Source organism: Rattus norvegicus, chromosome 2 (genome assembly GCF_036323735.1).
Source record: "Rattus norvegicus strain BN/NHsdMcwi chromosome 2, GRCr8, whole genome shotgun sequence".
Taxonomy (NCBI): domain Eukaryota; kingdom Metazoa; phylum Chordata; class Mammalia; order Rodentia; family Muridae; genus Rattus; species Rattus norvegicus.
The window spans coordinates 94,712,925-94,738,376 of NC_086020.1; the positions used below are offsets into that span (position 1 = coordinate 94,712,925).

Below are 25,452 nucleotides of genomic sequence, written 5' to 3' on the forward strand. Positions count from 1 at the left end.
TTGACTGATGCTGTAATGTTCTAGGGGCTGTGTAAACCGTGCAGCCATATGAAAGTAGGTTATTTAATGGTGATAGATCTGTCAGAACTTCCTTTCTGTTTTAATGCTTCCTCTGGCTTCTTACAGATTGCAAGCTTTCTCACATTCATTTAGGTAAGGAGAGTTTGAACCCTTGCTGCTGTCTGGCAGTCGTGCGAGATGAGTGTGCGAGGTTAGATGTGCTGCCTCTGTGGACGCGCCTGTGTGTCCTCTGTGGGATCTTCCTGCAGTCACAGTGGCTTCCGCCTGCGTGCCTTCTAATTCCCATGGAGGGTTTCTTGTATGCCATGTGTAACGAACCACTTGAAGGAAAAATTTGACACCGTGGCACAAGGGATATGGAAATGACTTTTGAAGTTTTAATAATAATTATTATTATTATCAGTTTTACCATGGCATACAGAATTTCTCCGTTTTCATGTCTGATTGTTTGGTTTTGATGCTTTTGTAAGGATATTGGAATTCTTCACACGGGTCCTATTGTATAATATAATAGACTGCATGTGCACTGTCGTGTATTAGTGCGTCCGTCTTATTAAGGTTACAGTACTCTTTTCGTGTGAGATCTTACCAATGGTTTATTAGCATACTTTACTGTTTTATTATTTCCCCACTAACTTTTCTTTAAACATACAAGGTATGGTTTGTCAATGGGAAAGGGGTATTGAAAAGGTCAAGTCGTACCTGTAGGAGTCCTGGATGCTGAGCCCACCTCTCCCCCCTTGTGCAGACTCTGGTTCTATATGTAGGCATTGGAGAAGACGAGTGGGAGATGCTTAAAGGAACGGTATCTGGATCTCCACCTCTCTTCCGAGTGGTGCACAGCATCATCTTAGGGGACCCTTGCTGTCACTGCTGCCCATCGAGCAGCAGCTACTGTTTTGTTTTTCCCCCCGTCTTTCTTTTCCCGTTGTTTTTCTTCATCTTTTTTAAACTCTTTATTGGCTCTTTGTGAATTTCACATCATGTATCCCGATCCCAGTCAGTCCCCGTGTCTTTGTATCTGCCCTCTGCCCCTGCATCCTCCCCCACTAAAACAAAACACAAAACAAAATCTCGCTATGAAAGCCGAAGTGTGTCCCAGTGTGTCCCACAGCATACCCTTTTGTCCACACTGCTTGTTCATTGCAGTGAGTCATTGGTCTGGGTCACGGCTTCTGCTACATCATCAGTGCTTACCTGAACTCGTCTCAGGCATCTTGTTCTGTGTGTCATCAGATACTGCAGTTTCGGACCTGCAGGACTGGCTCCTTCATGGCTCCAGCAGTTCATAGATGGGGTACATACAGGGTGGTCCAACTCAAGCTCTGAATCTTGTCCCTAGTAGCTGAGTTGATCAGCCCACTGGCTCTCCCTAGTCTGTGCCACTGGGACCTGCTCTCGGGCTTTGCCCAGAAGAGGGCTGGGGGCCACTCTCCTGTTCTCATGACCTCAGGGCAAACTCTCTGGCCTGATGCACAGAGGTGTGCTGGTGTGCTGGTGTGGAGGGACATATCTTTCACGCCCACCCCACCCCACCCAAAGGCAGAGCCCGCCACCAGGGCCGGCTCTATTGCTGCCCAGGTGAGGTGCAGACCTGTTCTTTCCAGTACAATAGCCGGTGAGAGGTGGGGCCAGCTCTGCTCAGCCCTTGGACATCAGCATGGTCTCAGGTAGCAGCCCAGACTAGGAATGTCCGTATGCCCTTTGGTGGTTCCCTGGTATGTGGAGATTGGCACAGACCTCTGCCGCCGCATGGCCATGGGTTCAGACATGGTCTTCAGAAGCAGAACTGGCCAGGACTTTGCTGGCCTCAGGTGGCAGCTCACATCAGGCTGTTCCTCAGCACCCTCACGTCTCCAGCTTCTTCACTGCCAATAATCCAGCATGGGCCCCACAAGTCCCTCTCCTGCAGTAGTGACTGTCAGGAAGGTGAAGATCATAGTGCCAGTAGCTATGGCTCATGTGAGTCATGATTGCCATTAGTGTACCAGGCTAACAAGATGGCATTTCACAGCCTTCCCCCAGTCCTGACATTCTTTCTGTCCCCTCTCCCACAATGCTCGGTGAACTTTTAGGGAGTGTTGTCAATGCTTGTCTTTGTTTTACTGACAAATAAACAACGTGTATCAGTATGTAGAAATCAAGTCTCCTGATGAAAACTTGGAAACAGGAAAAAAGATTCTTCTTTAAATTTCGTAATTCTTACAGATCAGAGATTGGCTCAGCTCACTTAATATGGTTCCGTGTTTTCCAACATATTGGTAAAAATCACATCCTTCAGATTATAATGGTCATGGAGACAAATTCTGACCACATTCCTCCAGGAACCACCCAAGGAGATAGGGCTGTTACTGAGCCCTGGCAACCTGACCCCTTCTGGGGGTTGGAGTGGAGAGCTAAGAGGGTGGACTCCAGAGATCCCTTTTACCAACTACTCTGAAGCAGATGGTTAACCCCATTAACAGTTTCTTCCGAACACCTCTTGTGTGACAAACACACACTAGTGATTTGGGATGTAGAAAGAGATGCACTGCTTTTTGCAAATTCAAAGATTAAACATGATAAACTTAATGAGATTTAGATATTCATAATACTTTGTCTAGGTTAGGGAAGAGGGGTGGGAGAGAGACAATGAAGGAGAGAGAGGAGAGATCGTGTGCGGGGTGGGAAGAAGGTATGAGAATCGGTGCTTTGGAGGGCTTGGAAGTAAGAGCTCAGCCAAGCTGGTTTCCTGGTGGGACCAGGTAGTGAACACTGACCCACGAGGCCCCTGGGGTAATCATAGAGCACCCCTAAAAGTAGCGTGTATGTTTCCACCGTTTATTTTTTGCTGTTTTCTAGACCGGCAACACATTTGAGTCATGCTTTTATAATGTGGGGAAATCCTTTACAAGAACATTCTCCTTTTAACCACTGCTACATTGAAACCTGCGCCATGGTCTCAGCATCCGGGGATGATTCATTGTTTCATTTCTTGTTATGTTAGAAATGCTAATCTTTAACTCTTTTAGTGTTTACTTCACGAGGAATTTTCCTTTCAAATGAATGCTTGTGTATACATCTCAATTTTTAAAAATTTGTTTTGGGGCTTATTGGTGCAGTGCCTGGCACTTTTGCTCTTGTATTGGTTAAGTCAGAAGACATTGTGGGAGCCGCGTGGGACTGCTTTCACAGGCGCGCCTGCCCTGTCGCAGGCACATCAGCCGTTGCTCTTTCTCTGCAGTTTTCCTTTCTCTTCCTTGCTCTGTATTATGAGAGATGGAAAGCTTAAATAATAGTATCAGAATCTAGAAAAAAAAGAAAAAGACCAGTTCAGGTTTTTAAAGAGAAAGAGTTATGGAAAGTAAGAGTGAGTATGTGGTTGTGAAGCCTGCAGAGAAATCTAGCCATTTGCTCTACTGTGTGTCCTCCCAGTGTTTGGAGATACCTAGTCGTGAGTCCTGCTTCAAGGGCTACAGATCAAGTTGGGAGCGTTTTCATAGATTTTGCTTTGTAGATGTGATCGGTCCCTATAGTCTGTCTGTTAAGTGGTGACTTTGGCTTTTTGCTGTGGAAGGTTCCATATTGTAGTCAGCTTTGGACAAAAGTGGAGACGATACATCAGTTGAAGAAGCTTTGTATAACTTTGTGTAGAGGAGTCAGAAATGAAAGAACAGCTGCTCCCCCCCCAACCCCGGTGCAGCCTCGCCAACCCATGGGAAATTCTACCTGGTTGTGAGTGGAGCTGGGATTAGATAATGGAATGAGGCTGGAGCTGATGTGTATTCCTTGTTCTTCCCCCAAGATGGTTGCAGAGACCTTGACTTCAAAGCTATCTCTAGCAATTAATTTCTTCCTGTTTTAAATGTTTTTTTTTAATTGTGAAATATAGCTATAGAAATGTACTCCAATTCAGCCCAGTGATTTTTTTTTTAATATACAGAATAAGCCTCATTATAAACAGGTCCTTTGCCTTTTCCTCTGTATTGTCTCAGCATACTTAACATGTGCTAGCTTGTGCGCTGCCCCGAGAACCCATCCCCTGGAAGGAAAATAAACCTTTTTACACGAGGGTAGGCATAGTAACTAGATTTGTCTGTGACTTTTAAAACCAGCCTTTTCCCACATATCTCCTCATTTTGTTAATATCATCAAACCATGTGCTAATCCCATGAACACTAAGTGGATTATTTTTGGCCACTCCTCACCTTCTGTGGCCAGAGGCTTCTCCTGAAGTGAGCATTCTAGGGAGGAGTGTTTTTGTTGAAGAACAGAAACTGATGTGCCTTCACTTAGGGCAAAAAGAGAATGTTTGGCATAAATACAAAACTGTTTTGTAGATCAAAGAGTGGGGAGAGACGAGCCCAGCCCCACTCGAGCCAGCCGACTACTCAAAGCCTTGGGGACTGAGATGGTGCTGGAAACTTAGGAAATCTGCAAGTTGGCCCTCTTCTTCCCTCCCTGGCTGGCTCTCCCTCCTTCCTAACCCTGCCTGGGCTCCATCTCTCCCCTCCTGGAAACAGACTTTCTCTCGGCTCTTGTGAGCTCTAACCATTCCCCCACAGCCTTTAAGTTGGTGTGGCTTTCCAGCTCGGAGATCCACCCCGATGGCCACTTCCTGTCTGATTTCAGGCTGTTGATCTTGTCACAACTACCACATTCCATACAGTGCCAACAGTGCAGACTGACGGTGGGCTAGAAGTGGTGGGTGATGTCCATTGATCTGTCATAGGAGTTAGGGTCATAGGTGTCTTGTGAGTGTGTAGCTCTTCTGGGCTTCTTTTTTTTTTTTTTTTGTTGTTGTTGTTTTTTGTTTTTTGTTTTTTATTTTTTATTTTTTTGCCAGAAGGGCCCAAGGTGGATTCAAGTTCTGTTAAGAATTTCGAAGGATTGCTTTTCATTAACCTATGGCCTCCAATTGTGGGAACAGTATGCTTTACAAGATCAGCTAGAAGAACAGTTAACTTCTTCTTCTAGTGCAGGCACAGCACGCACCTCTTCTGTAGGGTGGAGCGCGTACTCTGGGACATAAGAGAGCACTGTACCAAGGTGTCCTGACTTTTACTACAGTTTTCCTAGTCTGCTGCACATCAGGATCATAAGCTGCGTAGTAATATCCAGGTAGATTTGATGACCTAACACGTCGCCATCTGTAAAAACAGTCATCGATGAAACTCAGTAGTAAACACACAAACTCTTAAATGTCATTGAGGATTTATACATAAACTGTTTGCTTTACCCAAAGGAAAGATTACTTACCAAAAAATCTATGCTAGTGACCAAAATAGAAGCCCAAGAATGAAGATCTTTTTCAGCCGGTGAGCTGATGTCTAGGGAAGTCTCTGGGAGAGCAGGCTGAAAGCTTTGTCTGTCGGTGAGCTTTATGTGCTCTTGTGGGGTAGAAGTCGAACCCCAGAATATGGAGAGCTCTGTGGTACTTTGATGTCTTCTAGGAAGTCTTGAGATCAGTGTTAACTGTCTCTTACTGAAGAGCAGCTACTGTTATTGCTAAGGAGTGCTGTGGAGTTTGTAATAACTTAGAGTCGTCAAATGGCTGATAGATTTAGAAACCAGCCTGTTCCAGCCTAGAAACAAATACCTAAAGAAGGATGGCCAGTGGGGCCCTTCAGGGCTTGCTTGTGTGTGTGTGTGTGTGTGTGTGTGTGTGTGTGTGTGTGTGTATGTACATACACACGTGTGTGTGCACCCACAACACTTTTGAGGGGAGGTGATGGACACTCAGTCAGGACTCCTAAAGACCCACGCTCCAATCCTGGTTTTCTGCTGTTACCTCTGATTAGCATCTCTTTCCTGAGCCTTGCCGCCACGCGGAGCCAGGAAGGCACAGCCTCATAGCTTTTCCAGTGTTAGGGGAGGGCAGGCCTGTCTTATGATGATGTCTCATAATGATTCTGATGCATTTGGCTCATAAGTGGCTCAAAAAGTAAATTCCTTTGGAATAACTTTGGCATCTCCCTCCCACCTCAAAAAGCAGATCACTGTTCACAGTGCCAAGACAATGAACTGTCAGGAAGCTTTATTTATCAGACAGTGTGGTGATCTTCTCATGTCGGGCCACGGTATACTAACCTGTTTCTGTCTCTCTTTATCGCTGCCTCTCAGTATCCGCTCCATTCAGCATTCGATTAGCATGCCTGCTATGAGGTAAAGTATGTCTTTACAAGGTGCTCCCTGCTGTTTCTTTTTTGGATGTTTAACCCAAGCCACTGAGTAGAGAAGTAAAAGTCCACCTCTAACACGCTGTGTGTTCAACACTGTTGAGTTTGCAGTTAGTGTTCTTCAGTGTTGGGATAAATTCATGAGATCCAAAATGCAAAATTCTTTTTTTTCTTAAAGAATTACTATTTCAATTTCACTTTATAAAATCTTTACCTGAAAGCAGTTGAGTTGGGAAGCATAATGCCAGTGCAGAATGAAACTTCCCTTGTGGTCCGGGGTTATTGTGGCTCTTTGTCTGTGTTAGCTTTGGCTACAACCCCCTCACCTCCCAGCCCCCACCCCCACTCTGCCCCTGCCACCCCAAGTGGCCTTTAGAGCCAGCTGCCATCAGTGGGCCTCTAGCAGAGCCTAACTGTATTATCCTTAGCTTGGACTTGAGTCTAGTCGGAATCACCCAGAAGGGTAGCCTCAGTGCTGCATGCTGAACTCACCCCTAGGATTTCTGAATCCATAACAGATGTGGGGCCTGAGAATTCATTTTCCTAGGGAGCTGAGAGCTGCACCTGGCCTGGGTGGGGGTTGGGTGGGGATGGGCACATGGGAACAACTGTTGCCCATGTTCTACTCTGCGCTCTTTTATCTTTGTAACAGGGTGGGTATTTAAGATCCCATGGGTGAGAGACAAAGGCCCAAAGTGTGGAGGAAACGTAAGATTCCGAGCTCTCTGATCTCTTTTGGTCCTTTTCTTCTCTGACTATGGTCCGTGGAATTGAGGTCCTGGTAAGGGAACCTCACACAGTTTGCTTGTCCGGATAATGTGGTGTGTGCTCACACCTTGCAAGATGAGTTGCTAAACCAGAGTTCTAAAGCACAGGGCCTGGGTCCAGGGCATCTCCTGGTGGCATTTCCTTGCATTCTGATGCATTGTTAGGGAAGGGAATGACGGAGCTGGTCTTGCCTAGCTTCTTTCTTTCTGTACATGTCTGTAGGACAGCATCCCTCATATCTCAGAGTAGCCATCTTCATGAACATAAAAGCAGACAGCTCAGAAGCTGGTCTGCCATGGTAAGTGTACATGCTGACCCCTGTGCACGCACATCCAGAGAAGTTCCTGCCTGCCCTATGGCTGATTGTGAACAGCAGCAGTGAGAAAATGCGGACTTTTTCACAGTCTTTGTAATTTTACTTGTTTTCTCTGTCTTCATAGAAACTCTCCAACTTTCAAGTCATTTGAAGAAAAAGTTGAAAACTTAAAGGCAAGTAAAGGGGTGAATGATCTGACGACACACTGGTGCCTTAGGTTTCTCTGCTGTGCGCTACTGACATCAAGCTATAGTGAACTTTAAGATTCGTACTCTGCGTTTCCCTAATGGACACTACACGTTTTCATAGGGTATTGTTGCTTTTGAGCATGTGTTGTAGCATGCTACACAGGGAATGGATAACTTAAAATAACAGTTCTTCAGACCTTTGCTTTATTTCAAATAGTCTTATAGCTGTACAAAATTTGCTCTAGCTTTTTTTTTTTGTCTAGAAAGCACAAAATATTGAAAAGTTAGATTTTCCACACAGTCTGAGCTGTTATGCTTTGAAACCCACCCAAACATTTTCCTTTGCTATTGAATATTGTGCGTCTTTGTTGTATATGATGTGTGTTTACATATGCCTTATGTTGGCCACTATATCTTTAATTTTTGGATAATTAATTCTGTTACCGCATTGATTTCATGAATGTCATGAAGTCGTCACTGTCATTTTACTATTTTTAAGGATGTTTATTTATTGTTCAGCAGTTTCACACATTATAAAATATATCTTGATCCTACCCACGCCCGTTAGTCCCTCCATTGGAGGCGCACATCCTTTCATAACGATTAGCTTTATAAGTTGCATTATTTCCAAGGTGATTATAAAATCATCAACTCTGGGAATTGGGAATGGTGGCTCATGCATGTAATCCCAGTACTTGGAGGCTGAGGCATGAGGATTGCCCAGAGTGTGATGCTAGCCTGGGCTACAGAGTGATATCCTGTCACAAAAACACCCAGACCAAAAACCAAACAAAACCAAGCAAACGAAAACTTTAGCAGCTCTTAGAATCACAAATGATAGCCAAGTGATGGAGCTCCTGGTGTTCTATTCTGTAGTACTTGTGTGTAGCCCATGTGATCATTTCTTTATCTGATAGTCCTGATAATGATATAGGTATAGTTGGGTATAGTGGGTATAGTTGGAACAGATTAGTTGTTATTATTATTATTATTATTATTATTATTATTATTATTATTATTTTACATAAATGAGCCTGTTGGGCAAGGTGATAAGTTCAAGGCCAGCCTTGGCTACAGAGTCAGACCATATTCAAGAAAATACATTTTAAAACTCATATTTAGTTTAGTCTTTCAGAATATTGGAAGGGTCACTTATTCTTAAAAGTATCTTCTATTAGGAAGGCAGGGTGTGCTTACTGAGAGATAAAAATCCAGTGGGAGAAGGCCCGTGTGCTCATGAAAATAGGTTGGGAGTTCCTTTCTGCAGAGGCAGTTAACGTTGTTTCATGATGTCTTTTTCTGTTTCACACTTTCTAAAAAGTCTAAAGTAGGAGGAGCCAAGCCTGCTGGTGGCGACTTTGGAGAAGTCCTGAATTCCACAGCGAACGCTACCAGTACCACAACCACGGAGCCACCTCCAGAACAGACGACAGAGAGCCCCTGAGCTGCCGACCTGTGTCCTGCTGCCCACTGCCAGGTGCTGCGAGAGCCAAGCACATCTTGACAACGCTCACGACTGCAGATTTCTACCAGATGTGCTTTCATTTAGCTTTACTTATTTCTTTGACCAAATAGTTTGTGAATGAAACCAAGTGAAACCACCTTCCCCTCCACTCCAGGGAAACGCCCGTTAGCTTGCGGAAGGCCCTTTGTAAAGGAGACAGCACCATAGCCTCTGGTAGTCCCTGCAGGCAACCACTGTGCTCTTTCAAATCACTTTCCATCTGGAGTCTACGTCGATCTTTCTTTGCTATGCTTTGAATCATTCTTTTTGGATCTCTGTACACTTAATCAATTTCTAACGAATACTGTCCTTTTCTAAATTCTGGTTATTAAAAGTCTTGGAGTTATTTCATTACTTTCAAAGGAGAGACTACTAGCTACATCTTTTTTTTTTCTTTTGGATAAACAGTTATAAGAGGACCATATCTTGGGTTTCTGAAGACACCAGAGTAAAGTAGACAGGTGTGTGTGCATGTCAGTAGTTCTGTAAGTGCACAACATGCAGACACTCAAACTGCCACTGTCGTGAGTGTGGGCACCCACCCCCACCCCCTTGGTAACTGTCACTTGTAGCTGCGTCTACTTCAGTGTATCGGTTATTTATTATACCATTCTTATGCATTTTTTACAAGTTTAAAATTTAATTTTAGGTAAATTAACAGAATAGCATTGTGAGTCAAGTGTGTGATATTACAGTAAGTTGGAGTGTTCCCATACTCTCACTCATAATTCTGAAAGTCTAAAAAGTCTTTAGGTCTGTACAACTATAGAAATCCCACAAGGCTATACAACTACAGAAATGCTAAAATAATTCACCTTAGGGGAAACTACTCCCTCCATTAACTCCATTTAACACCCTCCAGGAAGCACAGACAGTTGTATGAGAAATGCAACTTGAATGTTTTTTATACTGAGGTGGTGTTGATAACTCGGAAGGCTGTGACGCGCTGACACGGATGAGCTGCTCATGCTGTACTTCTCGGTGTGTTTGTGACTGTGAACTGCACTGTAGACATTGTTCCCACTTTGAGAACTGTCGGGCTTGTGAATCGAAGCTTCCAGATGTCTCTGCTGAGTTCCTCTATTAGCTGTGGTTACTACTGACCCACTACCGTTTCCTTTGCTGTGTGTGTTTATGGCCTGTGAGGTTGTGTCTGTTCTCTATTGTGCTGGTTTTACCCTTGTTCATGCCAAATGTTAATTGCCAAGCTTGGAGTGACCTAAAGCATTTCTTAAAAGCATGACTAGATTTAACTGAGGATAAGGTTTCTGCAAACCAGAATCGAAAAGCCACAGTGACAGTTGTTACAAAATGACATGCTGCCATCCCTGATTGCTCCTTGGATGCAATGGAAACTATGCTCTATTATATGTGAAAATCTTAATAAAGTCTGAGTCTCAGTAGTATAGGTTTCAATATTTATTAAGTGGACAGTGGTCTGGACAAAGCTTGTATTCTGAAATCAACTGGTATTCTGGAAGCATTTCCCTAGAGCACTGGAACTGTAGAGATCTGTCTATAGAGAAATATTGTGATTATTCAATACAATGATTTTTCTACCAATTAGTCTTTTTTTTTCCCCCTTCTTCCCAACATCTTGTTAACAGATTGTTTCCTGGCTGCCTACCCCGTATTTGTAACCAGGCAAAAACAGAGGAAGATGGCAGTTTTTCTTTTTAAAGGAATCTTCATATTTTGTAAAGAGACTTTTCATATCAGGATAAAGGGGTATGAGCGTCGCGGAGGGAGGGGAAGGAATGTACAAAGAAATTCGGGGATGAGCATGAAAGGAACTCTTCCCACACTTCATCTAGAAACTCAATCTACTGGAAGGTGCTCTGTCTCACCAAAGACGTTACAGAATGAAGGACTAACTCAGAAAAGTAAGTGGGAGTTTTAGGATATTCGCATACATCTGGAATATTTGTTGGAGATTCACTGTAAGTTCACAGATACGAGGAAATGAGAAGCAGCTATTAACAGAAATGTTACAGAGAGGTGGGGGCCTCCGACTGGGCTTTGCGCTGTAGGCTTGTAGGCTGGGAGAACAGCAAAAGAGAAAGCTCAGGTATTCATGAAATCTCAGCTGTTTAAGGCATAAACGTAACAACGGACGAGCTCTGAGGCCTTACACAAGCAGTGCTCCCTAACTTGAGGGTCGGTGGGACATTAGCAAGAATTCTTAATAGTTTAGAACCCGGGAAATGAATAAAAAAGAGAACTCATCACCTGCAAGCTGATCTCAGCAACCGTTTTTTTGGAATACAGCAAAGGTTTGAACTCTTACTGGATCTTTTTAATTAAGGTACGCACTATTTTCTGTGACGTGTCCGAAAGCAATAAAAACTATAATTTGGGTACGGATTCTTTTTTATGTATTGCCCCTCTTTCAGGAAAGGGTGAGTCAGTCGTCTTTGCAACTTCTCCCAAACTCTTTAGATCCTGACATGAAAAACAGCAAAGTGAAGCAACAAACTCAGCCAGCCAGCCAGCCAGCAGCCAGCAGCCAGCAGCCAGCAGCCAGCAGCCAGCAGCCAGCCAGCAGCCAGCCAGCGGGCAGCTGCATTGAATCCTGTCAGCCAAAGTGTGCTGGAGGAGACACAGTGTGACGTGACTGTCAGGATCCTGTGTTCCTTAGATTTTTTTCTTTTAAATTAAGACATGTCATTATGTTCGTATGTAAGGGTTATGTGCATTGAGCATAGGTGCCTCTGGCAGAGACAAAGGTTGTCCCGGAGCTGGAGTTATGTCAGGTGTGTGTGTTGGGAATTGAACCTGGTCATTCTAGAGAGTATAGTAGTATGGAGTTTGAACTGATGAGCCATCTCTCCAGGTCTTTTTGAATAGTTAAGACCAGCTGACAGGCCGGATTTTTTTCCCATAGCGAAGAGACATCTGACCAGAGATTAGTCCTTGGTTTTAGTGTCTGTCCTATTCTACTTGGATTGATGATTAAAAAGAACAGATAATACAAGACAGTGCCACTTAAAAAAAAAAAGTACTCTGTAGCTGTCTTCAGACACACCAGAAGAGGGCGTTAGATCTTATTACAGAGGGCTGTGGCCACCATGTGGTTGCTAGGAATTGAACTCAGGACCTCTGGAAGAGCAGTCAGTGCTCTTAACCACTGAGCCATCTCTCCAGCCCCAAGAGCTATTTAATATGAAGGTTTTAGTAACACCCTTTAGCACACTGGTGGTCTTGGGGGTGGCGTTAGGTGTGTGTAGTGCTGCTGATGCCACAACTTGGTAGATGAGGGCAATGGGTGGGATCAGGGCTTTGAAGTATGTTTTATTCATTTTCCTTGCTAACTGCCATGAACACTTTTACAGTAGATATTAACAACTTGAAGTGTTTTAATGGAGCTAGTAGGAAGACACACAGGAGCAGCGGTATTGCCACTCCAGTTAGTATATGCCTGTTGGTGCTTGCATAGGCAAAACTGCAGATACATCCCTCCTGTTACTCACTTGTTTTTTCTTTTTTTATTTCATTCATTCATTCATTCATTCATTCATTTTTGAGGCAGTCTCATATAGTTCAAGCTGCCTTCCATCTTGCTATGTAGCCAAGGGTGACCTTGAAGCTCTGACCATCCCACCTCCATCCACCAGACACAGATCACACGCATGCTCCACCACACGCTTTGTTTTTGAGACAGGATCCCATTACTCAGCTCAGGTTGACCCCTAGCTCAAAGTCCCCATCTCCTCACTACTTCAGTTTGAAAAATAAGTATCTTAAAGGATTGCATACCTTTTAATTCTATGCATTGACTTTCCCCCTTAACTCCTCCCTGATTTGCTTCTACCTCCCTACCTCCAACAGCAAACTTTTTGTTTAGCAAAATCATAGTTTTTGGCCAGATCTCCAGGAACCAGATTGGTTTCACCTCCTGTGGAGCAGGTCTTAAAAGTCTAAGAAGTATTTGATTACCCACATGACATGCATGCCAGCATTGCCCCGCTGGCCATGTTTGCTATGGCGGTTATTCGAGTTCACAGGGTTACAGCTAGGTAAAGCTGATGATTCCTGTCTGTCAGCAGCCTGCACGGCACAGTTCTAGTACATAGAGCTAGCATGGCCAGTGCCAACTTGATTTCTCCATAGTCTAGGGTCAGTGTGTGTAGTTTCACTGCCGTGTCCCAATAGGCAGACAAGAGCAGGGACAGTCATCTCTATTGGGCCAGGTGTCTCCAGGAAAACCCTGACCGTCAATTTGAGGGGAGGTGTCCCAAACTTGGCATTAGGCTTTTTATTGGCAACCCAGGGCTTCTCAGATGAGCTCACTCCACTGTGTAGAGAAATTCCAATGAAAATGGTTTACTGTGAGTACCCACTCTTCTCCTTCCTCCCTCTTCCCTCCTCCCTCCTCCCTCCTCTTCTTCCTCCTCCTCCTCCTCCTCCTCCTCTTCCTCTTCCTCTTCCTCCTCCTCCTCCTCCTCCTCCTCCTCCTCCTCCTCCTCCTCCTCCTCCTCCTCTTCACTTTAGTATTTTTGAGACAGGATTTTGTTGTTATAGCCTTGGCTGTCCTCGAACTCTCTGTAGATCAGGCTGGCCTCAAACTCAGAGGCATCCCCCTGCCTCTTCCTCTTGAGGGCTTGGACTCAGGTTGTACATCACCACTGCCCTATGCATCCTCACTTTTCTAATCTCTCATTTGATGCTTTAAGTAAATTGGGGGCTTCAAGATGAGACTGAGACTCTAAACAGCCTGTCAACAGGAAGACTGAGAGTGTACAGTAACAAACCCCACCCCTATAGCGCTGCCAGCCTTTCAGGGTTATCCACCAGCTCAGGCAACATGAATATAACATGTCTGTTGGATTTAAAGGTAGGGCCTCATTTGTTCAGTACATCCAGATGCACAGGGACTTATGCAGAAGACGGAACCTAGGGCCTTGCCATGCTGGACAAGCACTTGAAGTGATACAATATTAAGTTTGCAAAGCAGTTCTTTAAACTTGGCACCGGTGGTCAGCTTGCTTTCCTAAGTAGGAAAACCAAATCAGCACTGGGTACAGGATTGCCCAAGATGAAAGTTCCTGACTTGGGGCTGCTGAGGGCTCTTAAATGTCACTGGTTATGCTCTACAATTTGCCACACTGTTTTCAAAAGGAGCTGAATGTAGTGATAGCCATAGATGGACATTTTCGACGAGAATCCACTTAACTGTCAGCAGAAATGGGTTTACGTGTGCAGTGTGAGATCTCACCTGGAGTGGAATCTACCTCAGGCTCCTACTGAAAGTAATGGTGAGTGTTAAGTGATGCATAAAATTATGCACCATTCCATGATCAGAATATACCTTCGGGATCAACATATGTCAAAGACATAAAAGAGGTTCTGTCCTGGCTGTGGTAGTGACAGTGCTTGTAATGTCCCACCATTCAGGGAGAAGCAGGTGTTGAAGGTCACCCTCAACTAACTACTTAGTGAGCACAAAGGATATTTTTGTGACACCTGCCCTCAGATTTAGTAATTTGTAGGTTGATTATTAGGGGTCCACCTAAAAGTCAAACACTTTTGCAACTATGGTGTTAGGTTTGATTCTGAAGTGGATGGACAAATTATGGGGATTTATACTGGGGAGAAACAAACAATAAATATCAAGTATTTGGGGATGGGGGTATGGAAGTGCTACGCCTGGGCATATTCTGAGGATTAATTCATGGGAAATGATGGTAGTTAGCCAGGATAAAACTTCTGTTGGGTTTTGTAATGCAGGTGACTGGCAACAGAAGTGGCCCAGGACAGACCTACCACCAGTTTTATGAACGACTTTGTGCCGATTTGCAAAGGCAATATTCTTCCTTCCTGGAGTTTACAAAATTGGAGGGCGAACACAAAGAATGATTTCAAATCTCAAGCATGACACTTTCGAAAGTGCTGAATAATAAAGGCACCGGAGGTGCTTTAGAGCTTGGGGCTTCCAACTCCAGTAGGATAACCAAGGAGACCTCTGAAGACCGTGGGGTACAGCAGCTGCAGTGTCACTGCTTCCCATGCGAGGCATGCGCTCTCTCCATGGCGTCCGTGGGAGAGCGGTCAATTAGGCATTAATCTACGGGCCTCGCAGGCTCGCCCAGTATTAGGGCAGTAGGCGGGGCTCTCTTCGGCCCGCCCCCTGACCGGCCAGCGTGCGGAAGAGGTCAGAGGTCGTGCAGGCGTCATGGCGGCGCTGTGTGGGTCACACGCCGGGACTGTTGGGAGCCGTTTCCTGAGAGCGCTTGTCTTCTCCAAGCCTTTGCGAAATGCAAGTACGGAGAGTGGCGCCGAGAATGCGATCCACGATTCCTCCGCTCCTCGGGCGCGCTCAGGAGGCTTCGCGAGCGCTCTGGAGCGACACTCGGAGCTGCAGCGGAAGGCGGAGCTCGGGCTGGTGAGCAGGCCTCGCGGCGCCACGTCCGGAAACGGGACCAAGCGTGGGGAGGAGCTAAGCCCAGGACACTAGGAGGAGCCAGCATGGTGGGGCAGAAGCTGTCAGTGTTGGGGAGGGGCTAAGGCTGCGACACTAGGGAGGGGCCAGCATGGTGGGGGGATAAATTTGGTCCTTGTTGACATGGGCTATGCCAGTGACTTAGGGATGGAGAGAGGAGGGACTGGAGCGGCGGGTGTAACAGCTTCCTACCCTTGACCTGCAGCAGAGCGTGTGATTAATGTTTTCTTTCTTTTTCACGGCATTTACGGCCGTGTGGGTTCTTTCTGCAAACTCTTGTGCGACATTATGAGCAAAGTATCCAGCGGGTTTGTGGGGCAACCCACAAGATTTGGAGGAAAACAGCTCTAGGGCTTAATTCTGCCTTAAGGAGCTGAGGTCTGAAGCTCCCGGCCTGTCACAAACATCTTAATTGAATGCATAGGTAAAGTGACAGTTAAAGCTATTGTGAACTGGGTGTATGATTTAAACTGTCAGTATTTCACGTTCCTTTACTGAAAATGATCTTTTATTAAAAAAAAAGTTTTCTTTTCCATTTGTGTAAAGCATTATTTGTAAAATAGGGTAAAAACGTTTAGCTACATGAAGTAGTGCAAATAGACAATAAGGATTAAAAATTATGAGATTCCATTATGCATGAAGTTAGGTTATATAAGAAAAAAACCTGAATTTCCTGTGTTTTACTGAACAGTACACATGTAGATATTTCAGGATGGTAGGGTCATTTTAGTTTTGAGTGCCAAAACTTTTCTTTGATCCAATGATGGGAAGGACCTCAGGACATAATTTTGTGATTTTTGCCACATGCAGTGGCTTAAAACAATTTTTTTTTTTTACTTATAGGACAATAGGAATTCTTTTTTTAATACTAAAACAAAATAGAAGACGATAACAAAAACTTAAAACATTAGAATTGGACAAAACAAACAGAACGAAAAGAGCCCAAGAGAAGGCACTTGTACACATACTCAGGAATCACATAAAAACACTCAACTGGGGGTTGGGGATTTAGCTCAGTGGTAGAGGGCTTGCTTAGCAAGCGCAAGGCCCTGGGTTCGGTCCCCAGCTCTGGGAAAAAAAAAAAAAAAGAACAACAAAAAAACAAAACAAAACAAAAAAACCCCAAAAACAAAAAACCACTCAACTGGAAGCCATGATCTACTTTAGAGGACCTGGTGTAGACCTGGTGCAGGCCCTGTGAATGCTTTTTCCAGGTCTGTGAACTTTGCTCATGTTACTTAGATAGCCTTGTTCTCTTCCATCCCCTCTAGCTCTTACAGCATTTCTACCTCCTTTTCCCCTGGGCTCACACTGAGGGGAGGGGTATGATGGAGACATCCCTGTTAGGGCAGGATATTCCACCTCTGAATAATGTCTAGTGAGGGTCTCTGCATTTGTTCGCATCTGTTTCAGGAGGAAGCTTCTCTGATGATGGCTGAGCAGGCACTGATCTATGAGCATAGCAGAATGCTATGGAACGATTTTATTGGTACATTGTTTTTCTTTTTTAAGAGCAGTAGTATTTTGGATTTACTCTAGGCCCCCAGGCTATCTAGCCTCAAGGGCTTGGCCACTCAAGTAGTGTTTGCTATGGGTTTCATCTTGTGGAGTGGGCCTTAAGTCAAAGCAGATATTGGTTGGTTACTCCACAAGCTTTGTAATACAGCGTATCTTGCAGACAGAACACCATTTTAGATCAGAGGGTTTGTGGCTGGGTTGGTGTTTACATTTCTCATTTAGTAGCCTATAGACTAAGGGGTGAAGCTGCTATTCAGGCACCAGCTCGACCTCTCCATGTTCAATAAGTTGTTATGTGTTGTCTTCAACAGTGCGGCCTTGCTGTCAGTTTGTGGAGAGCAGCCTACGGTCTTGGCATCAGCTTACGTTGCTTGAGGATTCTCATGGATGTAACATCATCCTGTGACTGGAAGCTTCATTTTGTGACAAGACATAGCCAGTTGGGACTCTGTCTCCCTCATTATAAGTCAGTTTCAATTAGGTCACCTTTTCATATATGTGTATGTTTTAGGAAGCTTCTGATATACTAGATTCTCATATTACCTCTCAAATGACCCTTAATTTTAGCTCTCTCTTCCTAGATTCCCTCCCTTGGCCTCTTCTTTTCTCCTGCTCCCTACTCAATCCTCCTGTGTCCCACCCATCCATCTATGGCCATCTCTTCCATTTCCCTTTCCTAGGTAGACCTCTCTGTCCCCTCTGGTCCTTTACTCTATGCCTAACCTCTGTGTTCTACAGATCGTTGCTTAGTTATCATTGACTTAACATCTGATACCCCCTTATCAGCGAATACATACCGTATTTCTCTCTCTGGCTTTGGGGTACTCAGCTAGGATGATTTTCCTAGTTCCATCCAGTTACTTGCAGGTTTTTTTTTTTTTGTTTTGTTTTTTGTTTTTTGTTTTAAACAGCTGAGTAGTACCCTATTGTGTAAATGTATCACATTTTCTTTATTCATTCTTCTGTTGAAGGACATCTAATTTCTGCTATTATGAATAGAGTAGCAACAAACATGGTTGAACAAGTCCTTGGATAATGGATATGCCTAAGAGTGATGTAGCTGGGTCTTGAGGTAGATGGGTTCCCATCTCCCGAGTGACTGCCACACTATGATTTCCATTGTGGCTGCACAATAGGAACTCTAACAGTGTCCGTCTCACTGGTCTAAACGACGGGATACTGAAAAGTTTCCATTCCTTAAGTTTTGGGGAGTTCCTTTCCTCCCTTTCCTCCAGTGCTCCCTGTTGTGGGGACACAGTGTTCTTCACTCAGGAGCCACTTCTACCCTCTTCAGAGCCGACAGTGATAACTGAGTCCTCAGGCTCACTTCCTCTGATGACCTCGCATCTGCTCCCCTCTTTTTATTTTGAGTTCTGTTGGGATTAATTAGGACCACCCAGGTAAGCCAGAATAACCTCCCTATTTTAAAGACAGCTTATTGGAAATCTTAATCCTGTCTGTGGGTTTCACATAGTCAGTAGCATCAGTTGAATGAGGGAAAGATCTTAGATATGAAAAAGTGAGTGTGTTTCCCTTTGCTTCTGAATACTGTTCTGACCAGGGTGTTCTGTTTTCTCAGCAGAGCAAGGTGTGTCCTGGAGTCCCAGGACACTTCCTTTGCTCTGACCAGCTCACACTGCATGGTTGTGAAATTCCTTGTTGATAGTTCTTGGGAATCCTGGTTTAGTTGTAGTCAGTGCCTTGGGGAGGAGGGCATCAGGAGGCTGGGCTGTAATCTCTGCTTTGGACGGTCTCTGCTTCACAGCAACTAGATGGGCACTGCAGTTGAGTCATTGTAATGCTGGGCCCTCTGATGACACAGAATTAGGTAGGTGGCTTTCAGTGATACTTTCAGAATTGTCTTTAAGTGGAGTGTCAGTGCTTTATTAGTGAGAAGCTTATTTAACCACGGGGTTTATCATGTGTCAAATACACGCTCCGGTTGAGGTTATGGATAGCAGGGACTATGGAGGTGGAGGAAGACCCATATGGGATGGCACCATCTCAGTCTCATTGTAAGTGCCGTAAAGCTGCACTACACAGTCCCCGGGGAGTCTTCTCGTGCTGCGGATTAAACCCACAGCCTCGGACTTGTGCTCGGATGTATAGCATAGCAACAGCTGTTTCTTTAATTCTTTCTTTCTTTCTCTCCTTTCTTCCTTTCTTCCTTTCTTCCTTTCCTTTCTTTCTTTCTTTCTTTCTTTCTTTCCTTCTTCTTTCTTTCTTTCTTTCTTTCCTTCTTTCCTTCTTTCCTTCTTTCCTTCTTTCCTTCTTTCTTTTTTTTTCTGAGACAGGGTCCCCAGTATCAAGTGAGACTGGCCTCACATTTGTGATTCTCCTACCTCTCATGTGTTGCTCGTCATGACTGGGTTTGTGTTATAATGAAAACATGTAAATGATCTTTTAAAGAGTCACCTGGTAGAGGGCACGTGTTGCTAAGCCTGCTGACCTGGGGAGAATTGATTCCTGAAAACTGTTCTCTGACCTCCCCATATCCCTTGTGGCATGCTCCCTACTCCCCAGATAAGTATGTCTATGCCATGGCTACAGGCTGAAGTGTACAATTCAGTGAGACAATAAAATCAAGTTTTTCACCGGAGAAATAGAAAACCCAAAACAACAAAGATATCATGCATGTGTCTAACCTTAACTTACAAGCACTGGTAATTTTCATATGGTAGTTTGTATCACGTAAGTATACTTTAGAATAAAGGTTTTCATGGCTTCCCTCCAATATAATGAGCTTTTAAGAGGGTCTTTTTCTCTCTTGTTCTGGTTTGATCTCAGTATTGAGCACATTGTGCAGTCCATGATAGGTATTTGGTAAATATTTGCTGTCTTATTTACTTGCTTTCCTCCGTGCTGTGACCAAGTACCTGACAACAAGCAGTGTAAGGAAGAAAGGATTTCTTTCTATCCATGGTTTGTGGGTATAGCACAATTGTCAGTGAGGGCCTGTCTGGGCATCAGGGACTGGAAGCAGCTGGTTACATGTGCCTGGAACCAGAAAGCAGAGGGAGATGAGTGACATTGTCAGCTCTCCTTCTCATTTCCCCCTTTCCTTCTGAAAGGGAGTGGGGTAGTGCCACACATATTCAGGGTAAGGCTTTCTCCTGTGAGTCTCTCTGGAAGCACCCTCACATATGGGAGATGTGTCTCTTCCATGACTCCATGGTCTAGTTGGGTTGATAGTGGAGACTAAGTATCAAGTTTACCACTGGATGTACAGATAAGTAGTACACAGTCACACAGGGACTTGAGTTGTCACAAACCAGTTACACAAATAGGATAGGTTGGGCTGTTAGTTAAATGTGCTTGTCCATAATAGTAATTGAACAAAAATGATGTGAGAGTAGCTAGGAAGCTCAAAATACCCCACTAGTTTTAAATTTAGTATTCGCTGGAAGTTTTGCTATATTCCTTTTTTATATTTGTGGTGAGGAGTGCAAATGGTTGTTAGGAATTGACAGGGATTTAGTTTGTGAGTAAAGTCACGTCACTTTTTGGAGTTTATGGGTTTAATTAATTGAAGAGTACCCTGAAATTAGAAAATGAATAAGTACTGTGTGATCAGGCTTTTGCTAGGCAAGTGCTCTACCACTGAGCTAAATCCCCAACCCCGATCAGGCTTTTGAAAGAGTTTATTTACAAAGTATAAAAGTAACATTGATTTAAAAAGCACAGGAAGGTATTATGTGAAATAAAAATCATTTTCAAGGATGGAAAAGAGTTTTTAAATGTATGCCTCTTGAATTTTATGTATGAATTTGTGTATACAGACATACACACAAATATAAACTATATACATAATATCATATATCGTTAAAAACACAGTTGGTTATAGATATAGTTTGCAGTTACATCACTGTAAAAGAATATACTCCTTGCTTTCAGAAAGTCTTGGCCTAAATTCTTGGTTTTGCCTTGTTTACTAGGTATATTTTAAAATTTTAAAAATATTTTTATGTGTATGTTTGCATGTTCATGTGGTGCCTAAGGAGACCAGATGATGGTATTGGGTTCTCTGGGACTGGAGTGTGGACGGTTGTGTGCCGCTATGTAGGTGCTAGGAATTGAACCCACTTAATTTGAAGAATAGCTACTGTTCTTAATGCCCTATTCTCTTCTAGCCTCTTCTAGCTGTGTTTCTTTGAAAAACTACTGCATATCTGTTTTCTCTTTTTCCTTTTGTTATAAAAGAAAGCTGAGTCATGAGATTATTGCAGGGTTTAATAATTCATTATTTAAAGTACTTGAAAATAGCCCCTGCCAGTAAACAGTGTAGTTTAGTTGCCACTAATAATTGCTATATTTACCTAAGTATAACTTGGAGTATTTTCCTTATCGTTTCCTTATTCATATGTTCAGTGTATACACAGTATTAACAATTCTGCTCATGTTTATATTATGGCCAAGACATAATTTATTTAACTAGAAAAGGCCTGCCTTCTAAATGTTCGGGTTGTTGCTGTCATGTTTCCCTGATAAAGATGATGCTACAGTGGGTGTTTGTAGCTTTGTGCTTATGAAAGCAGGTACAGAGGGTGTCCTTTGGGAGAAAGCCTCACAGAGCTCACATGACAGTTCTGCTCTGCCTATCCAGACGACCTCCCAGCTGTGGTCTTCCTACTGCCTCATCCCTTTTCATCCATGTGCATTTGCTCTCACTGCTCTGCACTGCTGGGGTGGAGCTCAGGGCCTCACTCAGGCCTGTGTGATGCCTGCTGCTGACCTGGATCCTCAGCCCACCAGTGCAGTTCCCTGATGCTGGGTGACTGAACCAAACTTTAGGAGTGGGGACTGGGATTGTGACTCCTTATCCCCGACTTTAAGTCAAAATTGCTGATGTTTTATTTTTTACTTGATAAATGAGCTATAAGATATAGTTGTAGTCACAAAAATTACATTTAGTACACATATTGGGGTTTATGTAAGAGTTCATTTGTAAGATGGCTTATGCTTGATTTTGTTTGAAGATGAACATTGCTGCTTCCTAAATGAGCTGGTTCCCGTGCTCTTCCCCGAGATGGATTTCCCATGTGCCAGTTCACGTAGAGACTCACCCTTGTGATCATATGGCCTTTGTGATCCTACCAGCCATATGAAACACCTTTGAATGGCCTGGGCTTTGCTTCTCCACTGCCTTTATGGTATGCTGACCACTCTGTAGTGTCATGAAGTCATTTCTGAGCCCATTTTGTCTTACTTTGTAGTTATGACTCTTGGAAAGCCAGGCTAGGTTTCACTCGTCCTTTTTGTCCCACTGCAGAATGCCATATGTGTGTGTGAGTAGGAATATATGTTGATTTAAATTGTAATAAAACTTAGGTTTGTCCCACGCGCGACTTTCCGCCGGCAAGAAGCACTCGAGACATAGAAATTCTTGCTATGAGTGATACTTTATTCCTAGCTCATGGAGAAGCCCTGTGCGCCGGCCAGGCGCGCCTATTTAACCCTCGAGCACGCATCCACACCTGATTGGTTGCTTACTCATGATCTCATCAGGCACGCCCCGGAATGGGCAAAGACCTGGCAGGAAGGCACTCTTGCACATGCGCACAGTTAACTACCTGAAAGGGGGGCCAGCTGGCGCAGCGAAGGCTGGCGCCATCTTGACTGACTTGGCCTTCCACGTGGGGCGCAGTGGAAGCCAGCGCCATCTAGTGGTCGCGCATGTTATTGCGGCCCTCTACATCTCACCCTTATAATTATATAATTTTATAGCAGAAATGATCACCCTATCGCGTGCAATGAGGAAACCTCAGCGATGTGCAAGGGCTGATCAAAGGAACACTGAGTCTCAATCCCAGTGCAAATGGACCCACAGGTCCATGGGGTGCAAGAGCAGAGAACTCAGATACAGAGAGTATCCCTCTCCTCCCAGTGCAATGGACCCACAGATCCATGGGGTGCAGGAGCAGGGAACTCAGGTACAGAGTAAATCCTGAACAAGATAACCAAATTCTAGGTGAGGCCCTTTGTACAATGGCCACAAGTGCTTGAGTGATAACGGCCTTATCACGTTACTGTTGAGATCTGAGTTTGTAAACCAACCATAGTATGAACACTGATCCACAGCATAGGGCTGCACCAGACAGAGCCACTCCCGATAAGTAGTGGGCACCTCATTTGGTCCTCCTCAGCTGTTGCCACCAAGAGCCGTGGTCAAGCCACTCCTATAATGAAATTTAGAATTTCCAATTGTTAGTAACTACTCCAGAAAGTTCACCCACTGTGCTTGCCTAACAATAGATTGGGGGAGGGTAACTCCAGACACTGCAGACACAATGGCTGCAGCAGAAATGGCTGCTACAATAGCAGCGAAAATGCCAAGGTCTTTCCCAGGACAGTTCAGGATCGGTCATTCTTCTCCCGAACAATCAGCAGGCAATGGAACCATGTCTGAGATCTGCAAAACCAGGGCAGAGTTCCCCAGTCCACAGCAGCTTCCAGCAAGCAGCAGTGCACAGAGGGTCAGCGCGCGGGCCGTGATGGGACAGGACACAATGACTGCAGCAATGCCAGAATTTCTGTGATGACAAAAGATGAGGGGGAATCCTCCATCTTCCTCTCAGGGCAGAGGAATGACTCCAGGGACCCGAACCACGAGAGCTGAATCTTCATGCTCCCAGGATCAGCATGTCTCACCAGACACTCAGGCAGCTGGCACATTCCTGCAGCATCCTGTAGAAAAAACACAAACATTCCCTCTTCCCCATATAAAATATCTGGACAGGAACATGTCAATAAGTGGATCTCTCTATTTCACCTAGGCAGAAGTATGCCTAGTTGTAGGGTGCCATAAACTTTGGCATCCAAATTTTTAAAATTGAAATAAAAGGAGCATTATTTAGCGTACAGGGATAACTCCCCCTTTTTATTTATAAAGATATTGTTAAAATATTATTTATTAAGATAAGTCCTCGAGGATTAAATTGAGGACACTGAGCACTTGTATTTATAAATTGACTTTATACCAAATTATTGTCTCCAGCATTATTGTTTTGGATATATAAAGAATGAGATTTTTTGACTAATTGTTCTTATGTAAGGCCTATAATCTGCCTGGTATTATTGTCCTCCCTTGTTAAGGAGCCCAGGCAATCCAGTTTGAGTTTTTAAATGTCCTATAAAGGAACAGTATTTAGTGCTCTTAACCACTAAGCCATTTCTCTAGCACCTCACAAACTTTATTTACCTAAACATAAGCATTAATTAGAAATGTCAAATCTTGTAAACAAGGTCCAGATTTAGCCTTATTTAGAAATCCCTGAGTTGGCAGGGTGAGGCTGGGCATTGAAAGTAAGCAAAAGGAGTCTTCCTCTTTTCGTGAGGGTGTGTTATCAACTCCATTACCATTTTTAAAGAGCTGGGTCTATGGTTTTGTTTAGTTGTCTGAGCCAGAGCACTGAAAGGACAGTGAGTTATCAGACAATTTACACTGAAATCACTCACTGATTTTAAGTAGAAAACCTGTCTCCAATAAAGCATTAAGTAATAGAAATCAATTGTAAACCACAAACCACACAATGACTATCAGTATATGAAGTGAAAGCTTGATTTTTAACATTTAAAAACAGTGGCTACAGCACGTAATTTAATAGTCTGTGTTGAAGCAGGGGAAACTCAAGAGAATAAACAAGTGATCCAATCATACCTGTAGCCTTTTTATTAGATAAACCACTTATAAATACAGTAAGCGCATTTCCTATGGGTTGTACGCACAAATATGTAGGAAGTACAAAAGCATGTAGAGAGTAAAATTATCAATTTTGTCTGAAAAATTTGTATATGTAATAGGCCAAATATCAGTATTTAGTAATAACCAATTAATTGTTGTTTGGAATAAGATATGTTTTACCAGGTTTCTATTTAAAATACTTCCATGACTCTAGTCCACAACTCTGTACTAACACAGCTGAAGCTTTATCTCCAATGTGCATAACAAAGACCTAAGTCCTCTGGTAGGGTGAGGTACTTAGCCAATTAACACATCCTTAGAAGCTTAAAATTAGCTTCAAATATTCTTTTCTGGAGTAGTGTAACAGCTACTCCCCAAATATTAAAGCTCATTTTGAGAGCAAAGGTTTGTAGTAAAAATTTCCATATACATTGAAAGATTTAAGTTCTAACTTCTTACAATGAAGAAGCAACAAAATTACATAAGGCTATTAGCCACTCTTTTGTAAAAATTTTTAATGATATCACTTCATGGGCTCTCTAAAATTATAAGCAAGCTCACAAAATAAAAACTCACAATTGCCAGGATGTAAACAAACTGCATAAAAACAATCCTCTAAATCTATCTTGAAATGGCAGTTGGATAAGCAAACAAGCTGTAATGCTCTCCCAAGTTCTAAAACCTCATCAATCCTTCTTAAATCTTGTAACAATCTCTACCTGTTTGATTTTTTTTCTCAATTATAAATAAGTTTGAGTTAGTCAATGCACCACTGGCAATCCTTAAGCACAATCCTTACGTTCTCCTTGTAACACCAGAGCACAACCACAAGGTCGCCTGAGTTCTGAGTAGTGACTAG

General features: G+C 43.6%; 2 protein-coding genes across 17 annotated transcripts in view; both read left to right on the forward strand.

The window, feature by feature from the left end:
- Tpd52 (tumor protein D52) overlaps nt 1–10,518 on the forward strand; it is an 80,929-nt gene extending 70,411 nt beyond the window's left edge. For 4 of the 16 annotated variants that reach the window (XM_063281536.1, XM_063281545.1, XM_063281542.1 and 1 more), the window contains 4 exons: nt 127–153; nt 6,124–6,165; nt 7,388–7,436; nt 8,773–10,518. In XM_063281536.1, the coding sequence (XP_063137606.1) occupies nt 127–153; nt 6,124–6,165; nt 7,388–7,436; nt 8,773–8,895 (241 nt within the window). In that variant the 3' untranslated portion in view covers nt 8,896–10,518. 16 annotated transcript variants of the gene reach the window in all.
- Nucleotides 10,519–15,109: 4,591 nt separating this feature from the next.
- Nucleotides 15,110–25,452, forward strand: part of Mrps28 (mitochondrial ribosomal protein S28) — a 130,608-nt gene continuing 120,265 nt past the window's right edge. Inside the window, exon 1 of the mRNA NM_001412947.1 lies at nt 15,110–15,337. Within this exon, the coding sequence (NP_001399876.1) occupies nt 15,128–15,337 (210 nt within the window). The 5' untranslated portion in view covers nt 15,110–15,127. The remainder of the gene's footprint in view (nt 15,338–25,452) is intronic.